Source organism: Pongo pygmaeus, chromosome 6 (assembly GCF_028885625.2).
Source record: "Pongo pygmaeus isolate AG05252 chromosome 6, NHGRI_mPonPyg2-v2.0_pri, whole genome shotgun sequence".
NCBI lineage: Eukaryota > Metazoa > Chordata > Mammalia > Primates > Hominidae > Pongo > Pongo pygmaeus.
In genome coordinates, this window is record NC_072379.2 from 66,067,338 (window position 1) to 66,079,523 (window position 12,186).

Genomic DNA, 12,186 nt, shown 5'->3' on the forward strand with positions numbered 1-12,186 from the left:
TTATAGTGTTACTTCCACAGCATTGCATTCAGCACTATGGACATTAAGAGAGTATCTGCTCCTCCACCTTCCTCCAAAATAATGCTATCTCCTTGATAAAGTTTGTCATGTTCTGCTACTATTCAGTTCTTTTTTAATTGACTTTTGAAAAAGCGGGCTGTTTCATGTATATTTGTAGGGACATAACATTGACAGCCAGGCTGACACAGAGATTAGAGTGGGTGAAGGCCATGTCTGGGAACACATGCATGAAACGCTCCTTAAACATGATTTCAAAGAAGTGTACAGACACATTCTTTGATACATAGGCTTTAAAAAATACTTAGATAATTATTTTTGATTTAAAAGGATTTGTAACACTATAAAAATAATAACAACACATAACAATGCAGAATCATTGGAATACACTGAAATGTAAACATAGATAGTAAAAGTCACTGATAATTTCCCACCACTCAGAAATATCCTTTGGTAACATTTATATATGATACACGCACACACACACACCAAAAACACTTTTAAAACACTGAGTCATTATGTGGATGTTATGCTATTTTTCCCTATCCTTTATTGTAAAATTTTGAGATTGTTTATATTTTTTCTATCGAAAATGATACTTTAATGAATTATTTTAGTTCCCTCTTTCCCACAAATAATGGATGCAATCTAATAAACACAATCGTTCTATGCACTACTGACAAGTCTCTAAAATCTTCTAATGCATGTACTTTCTAACTGATTTCACTTACTATCTCAATAGATCCAACAGCTTCCTTTCTCAGTTTTGGCTGTTCTTCCACAGTTCTGGAAAATAAAAGTTCAAAATGCAACAGTTACAATGTGAATATAATTTGCAAAATTTTTCCATTAATAGTTTGCTGAAGTGTCAGATATCACCTTGGTAGCAAATTTATACCAACACTGAAATTTTAAAAATAAACTTAATGATAGACAGTTGTCACTGGTTGTCTGTAAACTTGTTAGGGTAGCAACTTGAAGACATGTGTCTGGAGTAGAATTTTTTAAAGTTGTGGTAAAATAGATATAATGTAGACTTTATCTTCTTGAATAATTTTAATTGTATAACCAAGGTACTAAGTACAGTCACATTGTTGTGCCACCATTTATTTTGATTTACCCACAGAACTCTTTACTTTGCAAAACTAAACCTCTGTACATATTAAACATTTTCCCATTGTCCCCTCCTCCCAGCCCCTGGTAACTGCGGTTTTATTTTGCCTCTATGAATCTGACTGTTCTGGGCACCTCAGATAAATAGAATCATATAGCATTTCTCTTTCCGTGTCTGTTTCGTCTGGCTGTCTTCAAAGTTCATCCTTGAATTATTCACTTAGCATAAAGTCTTCATGTTTCATCCACATTGTAGTAGGTGTTGGAATTTTTCTACTCTTTAAGGCTGAATAGTATTCCATTATACGTTTTTGCCACGTTTTGTCGAGCACTTAGACTGCTTCCACATTTTGGCTATTCCTAGTAACGCTGTTAGGAATATGAGTGTACAAATATCTCTTCAACTCACTGCTTTTGATTCTTTTGAGTATATACCCAGAAGTAGAATTGCTGGGTTACATGTTAATCCTATTATTAATTTTTTGAGGAACATTCACGCTGTCTTCCATGGCAACCGCACCATTTTACATTCCTGCCAGCACAAGGATTCGAATTTCTCTATATCCTCACCACCACTTGTTCTTTCCTTTTTCTTTTCTCTTTTTTGGTATTAGCCATCATAATGAGTATGAAGTGGTGGAGTGCAATTTTTGACCTTTAGTAACAAAATCTGAGCTTTAAATGAAATGAGTTCTATTAGGTACACATTAAACAAGTGTACTCTTAGTTTTGTCTCCCTTTTTGAAAATTTCATTTCTTAGCTTTGTATGCTCACATTTCAAGGATGTCCAAATGAAAGCTGTACATTGTATCCACTGATTTCACAGCAGTCTGTCAGTTACACACACACAAACACACACACATGCACGCGCAAAATTCTGAAACATTAAGAGAAGACTGTAGGGAACAGTTTAAGTTTTCTATACGGACACAACAGGAAGACAAACATCCGGCTCCTCTCCTGCTTTATAACGCATTGTTCTGTCAGCTTTGATAAATGACAATTCACTTAATTTTATTCCACCTGAGGTTAATAATTTACTTGTGTTCCGGTCAATTTGCTCTGGGGTGAGGCATGAGATGACAAAAAAATGCTTTACCATTGCAAAACTCTACAATCCCTTTCCCCACCTCTAGATGCGGATTTTGAAGCTTAAGACCCAGTAAACCCTCTTCTCTTGATAAACGTTGTTTCAGGGAAATAATTTCTAACTCCGATTGACCTTCACGGAAAGGTTTCGAAGGAGGGCTTGGGTCGTTTTGTGAAAGTCTCTTTATCAGCGTTGAGATAAGAAAGCAACATGTGGGCAGGTGGGCGGGTTTGGGGGTCTCCTCCCTCTACACAGTTCTTGGGGCCAAGTGTCCTTTGGCAAAGGCCGAGGGCGGAGCCTGAGGCGCCCAGAGGAAACTGATTGCATTGTGCGGGTCACAGCCGCACTAGCTCCTAGTCCTAGCGTGCCCGTTGCTGGTTTGCAAGCTGAAGGGGATCTTAGAGATGTTGGTGGCCCAGTACTTTCATTAGTGCAAATCAGCAAGGCCCAGAGCAGCGAAGATTCTGCTCTTAGCTCCGAATGTGTCACCTCCACCTAATAGGAATCCTTCCTGTATTTCATAGCCAGATCCCACACCTGTATCTCACTAATTTCACTTTTCAGGGCCCATCCAACCCCTACCTTCAGTTCCTGTTGCTATTTTCTTTCATATTGTTTTCTCCTATTCTCTCCAGTCACGGAAACTAGAAAAATCAACCACTTCCCCATTCTAATTTTCTGTGCGATAGCATATAGATGCAGTTTGCTGTTGGTATTGCTACCGACCTATTAGTTTTCGTGGTTCACCAATGAGGTCTGTAGTGTATTATTATCATGACCACTTTAGAGATGAAGAAACAGTCACAGAGCAAAACAACCCAAGTTTATGTAGCTAGTGATTGAACTTCAGTCTGACGCCAGAGCCCAAACTCTTAACTGTCCAGTTACAATGCCTCCTGTGGAATATACGCTGAACACATGATTTAGTCAGTCCACAGGTAACGCTTAAGAACACAAATGTATTCTAAAATAAACCTGTCCCCTCAGCATCCCCTTACACCAGGGTGTTAGGGCATCTTTAGATAATGTTTTGAATTTATGAGGAAAAGGTGCTTAGAAAGGAGAACATTTACTTTGGGAAAATAACAACAAAAAGATTAAAGGAGAAGTTTGGAATGCAGTTCTTTTGATTTTCAGAATGTTCCTAAATGGAATTTGCTTTAGCCTAAGGAAGTTTCTGATTCTGACTCACAAGAAAATGGTATCGCTGGAATGCCCTCTCTGGCTATTTTCTGAATTAACAAACTGCATGACCTGGAAGGGTCTTCTCCAGTTTTATAGATTGTATGTCCAAATATAACACAATCATTATGGTAAAAGTGGAAATAAAATAGATGTAAAACTATTTCCATTTAAAAACTCTCGATTAATGAATTCCAGGTGTAGAAACTTGTATAACATACATATTCACAGAGACATCTATTCAGTGAAAAAATAATTGGAATCGAATATTTTCTTTTATTAAATGTACCACATGGAATGACGGGTCCACAGAGAATTGAAATTAAAATTTGCAGGTGCCTTTCTTCTATATAATGGTGGACAAGAAATTAACAATGAGAAATTCAGAAGAGGAGATATCTGAAGCACTAAATCAATAAATCCTGGATAAATAAATCCTATTACAATTAATCCTATTGCAGTTCTTAAAATCACTATTAAATTAATTATAAGACTGCTTATGTTGAAGTTCAGCAAAATGCAAATAGCATTGCTATTTTTGGGAAAAAATTATAAACATTTTTGCTATAGGTGTGGAAAGGATGAGTTATATTTGAAGTTGTAGAAGAATACTTATAGAACTTAGTGAAAGCTTACCCGTTTCTCTGATAATTTTCTTGCATTTCTTCAGCTCTTTCAGAATTTTCCATCTTATTTACAATTTACTTTTTCTGAAATACAATTTTAACAAATGTATCATGGCTATGTGACTTTTATCACTTAGCTGATATACAGCATTCTTTACATCCCACATCTCTCACAGTTTGAAAAAGGAAGCATCTCAGAATTTCACCCTGCCTAGCCCCCCCACTCCAATCGAAGTTTCTGGCTAGGCAGTTCATGGATTCAAATTTTGTCATTGAATTTATAACTTCCTTGCTTCATTCTCGGCTTAGATTTGGAGCTAATGAAAGTGTTAGAATTGGAATAAAAGAAGGAAAGTCAGATTCCATGGAAAAAGCACTGTTTGTCAGGATATTAGATATTCCTACTTTGCCACTCATTTGACTGGAATTGGTGAAAATTTTTAATCTACCTCATGCTTTTTTCTCTTTAAAAAACTGATGCAGCAGTTTTTGTTAGTCAGCAGTTTGAGGGAATACAGTTTTCTAGTTTACCAAACAAACAAAGTTTGGAGCTTTCACAAACTGGATTAACAGTTACAAAAAATTAGAATATTTTGAAAATCCATTCATCATTAAAATTGTATTAAGCATAATTTACTCTTCCTTGGGATGATACTTGAGGATGTTACCTTGTCTTAAGCTCACAATTACGTTCATAAATTATAAATTATCATTTTATTATGGATCTATAGAGATGGTTGTGACTCAGTCTCATTTGTTAGGCCATATAACATACTACCCTATATAAAGACAATTATAAAGATATGGCTTTAAACTTTAAAGTGGAATTACAAATCAATTAAAGAGTACCTAAGCATCTGAAAAAGCTAATAAGCTTTCAAATAGTAAACTTCTCATTGAAAGTGGATCAGAACTGCTTTTAGCACCAAGGAGGAAGGCATAATACAAATACAGCCATCTGTTGGCTTATTCTTCCTTTTATAGAAGTAAATGGTCATACTTCATATGGGAGATATTTACAACTGCTAAACTGACTTTACACCATCTCCAGTAATCTGACATGTATGTAAGAAAAATAAAATGATTGACAAATCTCAAACATTTGCATTTTATAGACATTAACAATTATGTAATAAAATGCATCCATCCATAGAAAGAAATCAAAACAATTAAGCCTCGCCTTGGTAAGTGTGTCATCTGTCCATTTACACCAAAATCATGTACGCATTCTATCCTCAATAAATAACGAGCTGCACTTTCATAACTGTGCTTTACGAAGCTTATCTTCTGATCGTGCTGTAACTAGTTAGAACACTGGTGAGTATCCAGGTAAAGCACGTTGTGTTCTTCATGTCATACTGCACTTGGGAAACAGTGTGAGCAAAGAAAGTTCACTGAGCCAAATAACACTCTTTTTAGAAAGAGCTATAGTGTCTGTATACCTGGTTTTCTATTGTACAGTCCCATATCTTTTTAGTTAGTTGGTTGAATTCTTAATTATAATAGGTAAAATTTTAACAAGTCAACAGCACGTTTGCACAAGAAATATTTATTGAGTAATACTTTATGCAAGGCATTGATTTTATTACCTTATTATTGCTCCCTAAAAACCACCTCCTTCTCTGATTTCCTTTTGCTCTTTGCTTGTATCTGTATTATATTCGTGACACATTCTGCGTTATATTGCAAATCCTAGTGACCCTATTAGATTATATATTTTTCTCTCTTTCCTCATGAAGAATTGAAAAAAGTATTGAGCTTATATGGTGTGCCAGCTACTAGTTTGTAGAATCAGAAGATATGTTTCCTTTTCCTGAGGAACCCCATGTTTTATTCTTTACTCTAGACTGTAGTCTTACTGCTCAGAATGGTCCCAAGAGCAGCAGCGTAGGCACCAGCCTAGACATGATTAAAAATGCAGAACTTTTTAAAAGTCTTTTAATTTTATCAAAATATACATAACAAAATTTAACATTTTACCATCTGAAGTATACAATTCAGTTGAATTAAGTGCATACTCACTGTTGTATAACCATCACCATATCTATCTTCAGAACTTTTTCATCATCACAAACTGAAATTCTATATCCATTAAACAATAACTTCTGTTATCTCCTACTGGCAGTCTCTGGTAACCTCTGTTTTACTGGGTCTATGAATTTGACTATTCTAGGTGTCTCACGTAAATGGAATCATACAATATTTTTTCTTTTGTATCTGGCTTACTTCACTTAACATAATGTTTTCAAGGTTCATCAATGTATCAGAATTTTATTCCTTTTTAAGGCTGAATACTATTCTGGTGCACATATATAGTACATTTTTTTAAAGTGATGCATCTGTTGAGGGACACTTGGATTGTTTTCACCTTTTGGCTATTGTGAATAATGTTTTCTGTGAACATTGGCATACAAGTATTTGTTTGAGTATCCTCGTTTCACTTCTTTTGGGTATACACTTAGATGTAGAATTGCTGGATCAAGCGGTTAGTCTATGTTTAACTTTTTGAGAAATATTCATACTGTTTTTCATAGCAGCTGTATTATTTTACATTCCTATCAGCAATGTACAAGGGTTTCAATTTCTCCATGTCATCACTAACACTTGTTATTTTCTGATTAATGGACAATAGAAATCCTAGTGGGTGTGATATGGTATCTCATTGTGGTTGTGATCTGCAATTCCCTAATGACTAGTGATGTTGAGTGTCTCATATGCTTACTGCTCATTTGTATATCTTCTGTGAAGAAATGTCTGTTCAAATCTGTTGCCCATTTTAAAATTGGGTTTTTGGTGTTTTTTTGTAGTAAGTTGTAGGTGTTCTTTATATATTCTGGATATTATTAAGTATGTGATTTGCAAATATTTTCTTTTATTATGTGGATTGTCTTTCTTCTCTCTGGATAGTTTCCTTTAATAAGCAAAAGTTTTCAATTTTGAAGAAAAAATTATCTACTTTTTTATTGTTTTTGCCTGTGTTTTTGGCATCATATCTAAGAAATCTTTGCCAAATCCAACGTCAAAAAGTTTTTTCCCATGTGTTTTTCTGGGGTTGGATAATTTTCACACTTATGATTAGGTCTTTAAGCTATTTTTGAGTTGGTTTTTTATATGGTGTAACGTATGAGTTCAACTTCATTCTTTTGAATGTGGATATCCAGTTTTACTTGTTAAATAGACTGCCCTTTCTGATATTTTCTAATCTATAAGCAATCCTAAAGAAAAAGAACAGAGCTAAACACATCACATTACCTGACTTCAAAGTATACTATAAGGCTACAGTAACCAAAACAGCATGGTATTGGTACAAAAAGAGACACACAGATCAGTGGAACAGAATTCAGGACCCAGAAATAAAGCAGGACACCCATAGCCATCTGATCTTTAACAAAGTCAACAAAAATAAACAATGGGGAAATGACTCCAATAAATGGTGCTGGGATACCTGGCTAGCCATATGCAGAAGAATGAAACTGGACCCCTGCATTTCACCATATATAAAAATTAGCTCAAGATTGATTAAAGATTTAAATGTAAAACCCGAAACTATAAAAACCCTAGAAGAAAACCTAAGAAATATCCTTGTTGTCATCAGGCTTGGCAAAGAATTTACAGCTTATCCTCAAAAGCAATTGTGACAAAAGCAAAAATTGGCAGATGGGACCTAAGTAAACTAAAGAGCTTCTGCACAGCAAGAGAAACTATCAACCAAATAAACAGATAGCCTACAAAATGCGAGAAAATATGTGCAAACTATGCATTCGATAAAGGTCTAATATCTAGAATCTGTAAGAAACTTAACTCAAGAAGCAAAAAAACAAATAACCCCATTAAAAATGGGCAAAGGGAATGAACAAACTCTTCTCAAAAGAAGACATACAAGTGGCCAACAAACATAAAAAAATGCTCACCATCACTAATCATGAGAAAAATGCAAATCAAAGCCACAATGAGATACCACTACACACCAATCAGAATGGCTATTATTAAAAAGTCAAAAAATAACAGATACTGGCAAGGCTGTGGAGAAGAGGGAACACTTATATAAGGCTGGGGGGAATGTAAATTAGTTCAGCCACTGTGGAAAGCATTGTGGTGATTTCTCTAAGAACTTAAAACAGAAGTACCATTCAACCCAGCAATACGAAAGGAAAAGAAATCATTCTACACAAAAGACGCATGCACTTTTATGTTCATGACAGCACTATTCACAATAGCAGACACATGGAAGCAACCTGGGTGCCATCGATGGAGAATTGCATAAAGAAAATGTGGTACGCGGCTGGGCATGGTGGCTCACACCTGTAATCCTAGCATTTTGGGAGGCCGAAGTGGGTGGATCACTTGAGGCCAGGAGTTTGAGACCAGCCTGGACAACACGGTGAAACCCCGTCTCTACTACAGATACAAAAATTAGCCTGCTGTGGTGGTGCATGCCTGTAGTCTCAGCTACTTGGGTGGCTGAGGCAGGAGAATCACTTGAACCTGGGAGGTGGAGGTTGCAGTGAGCTGAGATCATGCCACTGCACTCCAACCTGGGTGACAGAAGAAGATTCCATCTTAAAAAGAAAAAAAGAAAAGAAAAGAAAAGAAAATGTAGTACATATACACCATGAAATACTATGCACCCATAAAAAAGAATGAAATCATATCTTTTGTAGCAACATCAATGTAGCTGGAGGCCATTATGTTAAGTGAATTAACACTGAAACAGAAAACCAAATGCTGTATGTTTTCACTGATAAATGGGAGCTGAACATTGGGTCCACATGGGCATAAAGATGAGAAAAATAGCCACTGGAGACTATTAGAGGTGGGAGAGAGGAAGCGGAGCAGGTGCTGAAAAACCACCTACTGGGTATTGTGCTCACTACCTGGGCGAAGGGATTATTCATACCTCAACCCTCAGTGTCACACAATAAACTCATGTAACAAACCTGCCTGCACATGTAAGCTCTAAATCTAAAATAAAAGGTAAAATTATATAAAAGGTGAAGATAACCATATAAATGAAGTACTGATACATGCTACATAAATAAACCTTGATAATATTATGGTAAGTAAAATAACCCAATCACGAAAGACAACATACTATACAGTTCCATTAATATGAAGTGCCTAGAGCAGGCAAATCCATAGAGACAAAAAGTAGGTTAGTAGTTGCTGGGTGGGGGAGAAATAGAGATGATAGCTAATGAGAGCGATACAGGGTTTCTTTTCAAGATGATAAAACCACTATAAATTGAATGTGGTGATGGCTGCTTAACTCTACGAATGTACAAAAACTGTTGAATTGTACATCTTAAATGGGTACATTCTATGATATGTGAATTATATCTCAATAAAGCTGTTAACAAAAAAGGGTAATATTAAAGTTTCTAACCATTATTACAGAAGTTTTTATTTCTCTCTGATTCTGTCAGTATTTATTTAGGAGCTGTGATATTTTGTGGCTGTATGCTTATAGTTGTTATATCTTCTTCGTGATTTGACTGTTTTATCACTATCTAATGTTCTTTGTTGTCTCTTATAAAAGGTTTTGACTTGAGGTGTAACTTGTCTGGATATTACTATAACCATTCCAGCTCTCTTTTGGTTAATATTTGCAGAGTTATCTCTTTTTATCCTTTTGATTTTAACCTGTTTGCCTTTAGATCTAAAATGATTCTCTTATTGACAGCATACAGTTAGATTATATATTTTTAATCCATTATAAGAATGTGATTTTTGGGTCTCACTCTAAAACTTCTGAATAGAATCTGCATTTTAACAAGATTGTCTAAGTGGTTTGTAATGCATATCAAATTTTGAGAAACATGACATATAGTATCTAGCACAAAGCCTTGATAAACAGAAGACACTACTTATCTAGAGGAAATTTTGTCTTCCTAAATCCAAGATTATAAAAATAAAGTTTAAAATACACCTGAATGCTGACAACATATTGTTTTTATCTGCTGTTAATAGCACAGTTTTAAAGTATTGTCAAAGGACCTCTGGCATCAGAATCACCTGGAGTGCATGTTAAAAATATCAGATACCTACCTAGGCCTTGCCCCACATGTACTGAATGATAATCTAAAGAAATGTACTGGAAAAAAAATCTACATTTTAAACAAGCTCATTAGATGATGTTTTCAAAAATTTACTCATTCTATAGATATATACTGTGCCAGATACTGTTCTAAGCACTGAACAGCCTAGATATCTTTGCTGTCATAGAGCTTAGACTCCATTACAGGGAGAGTCACAATTAAAAAAAAGGCATACATAAATAAGGAAAATTAGAGAGTGGTCAGTTTTTGGTATATAATTAAAACAGGGTAATTTTATGAAGAGTAATGTGGTATTTATATATGTCTGGTCAGAGAAAGCCCCTTGTAGAAGATAATGTTTAAGCTGCAGTCTGAATTATAAAAGGAGGTTGCTATATAGAGATCAAAAGACTATCCCAGGCAGAAGGAATATAATTTAGATAGTAGAGAAAAGTGCACTGAGACAAAGCGACACAAGGTCAAAGCAATTTGTGAGCCAGTGAGCAGGTCCTCACTGTATGGAAAGCTACAGGTTGACCATGATGGCTGCCCCCATGTTCCTCTCTGTTACCCACTGTTTCAAAAGGAAGATAAATTTAACTTGAAACATGTCAAGTTTGAGATATTTGTGAGATAATCAGGCAGTAATATCCAGCACTAAGTAGATAACATGAGAGAAGAACTCTGAACATCTTAATTGCTCTACACAAAATCTATCAGTCAGCCAGTTCTTACTTATTGACAGCTGTGTGGATGCTATCATGGCAAGTACTATGGAACAAGAAAATGTAAAAATAGAGAGAATATTTTATGTATGAGGACTTTTGCCTTTAAAAATATTTCTAGGTTCATGTGCCAAGATGGAAATCATAGGACAAAATACCTATGTGAGAAGGAATCATGAGATGCACTTAATGTTCAAGCATCCTTGGTAAGAATAATCTGACAAATAGCTAAGATATACCGGTTGGATGGAAAACATGGGATCTTTGGTTAGATGAAAGAAGATATGGCCGGGTGCAGTGGCTCATGCTTGTAATCCCAGTATTTTGGGAGGCCAAGGCGGCTGGATCATCCGAGGTCAGGAGTTCAAGACCAGCCTGGCCAACAAGCGGAAACCCCATCTCTACTAAAAATAAAAAAATTAGCTGGGCATGGTGGCGGGCACCTGCAATCCCAGCTACTCGGAAGGCTGAGCCAGGAGAATCTCTTGAACCTGGGAGGCGGAGGTTGCAGTGAGCCAACATCACGCCACTGCACTCCAGCCTGGGTGACAGAGTGAGACCCTGTCACAGGGAAAGAAAGAAAGAAGATATGAATTGTATGGATGCTTTAAAATGACCAAAATAATAGTAGGATGATCATTTTTGGCTATGAAAAAGTTTTATACACACACATTTCTGTTTCCATCTTTACCACAAACTATTCTAAGATGCAGAAGTGTTTTATATTCTTCACAAGCTTCAATTGTTTTTATAATCTCTAATACTTTTGCTTTGACTTACTTTAATTTCTCAGATGCTGTTTTGAGTGGGCCTCATCCAGTCAGTTGAAGTCCTTAAGAGAAAAGACTGAAGTCTTCTGAAGATGATAGGATAAAGCTTTCAGATACAAGGTATCAATTTTTTGCCAGAATTTCCAGTCTTCTAGTCTGGCTTGTGGATTTTGGAAGTGCCAGCCACCACAATTACGTGAGCCTGTTTTCTCTTTCTCTCTACACACACACACACACACACACACACACACACACACACACACACGGCCTATTGATTCTATCTCTCTAGGGGAACCTAATATACCTGGCAAGACAGAAGTTATGTGATGAATAGTACAAAGAGTGACTATTCTAGTATCTAAGAAGACTGAGGAAGAACATTGTGATCTAAAATGGTTTCACCCACAGATGAGGATGGCCCTGAGGTTAGTTTCTGGAGGAAGGCTAAGGTTTCAGTAAGTAGAAAAATGTGGAGGAGGAACAAGGGCATAGTTTTAGGAATGCAAGGTGAATTATCTCGTGGTAGAGAAATGAGATCAGTTTGGACAGGATGGACTGTTCATGCAGAAATGGAGAGAGAGATAAGGTACATACGATTGTAAAAGGCACTGAGCCAATTTTTAGGA

At 36.0% G+C, this 12,186-nt stretch overlaps 1 protein-coding gene across 1 annotated transcript in view; it reads right to left on the minus strand.

Annotated features, from left to right (window-relative positions):
- The window catches only part of ABCB5 (ATP binding cassette subfamily B member 5), a 145,779-nt gene extending 134,038 nt beyond the window's left edge, over positions 1–11,741 (minus strand). The window contains exons 1-3 of the mRNA XM_054495454.1: positions 11,571–11,741; positions 4,041–4,114; positions 750–804 (exon numbers count right to left, since the gene is read on the minus strand). Coding sequence (XP_054351429.1) covers positions 750–804; positions 4,041–4,093 — 108 coding nt within the window. The 5' untranslated portion in view covers positions 4,094–4,114; positions 11,571–11,741. The remainder of the gene's footprint in view (positions 1–749; positions 805–4,040; positions 4,115–11,570) is intronic.
- Between the last annotated feature and the right edge of the window lie 445 nt (positions 11,742–12,186).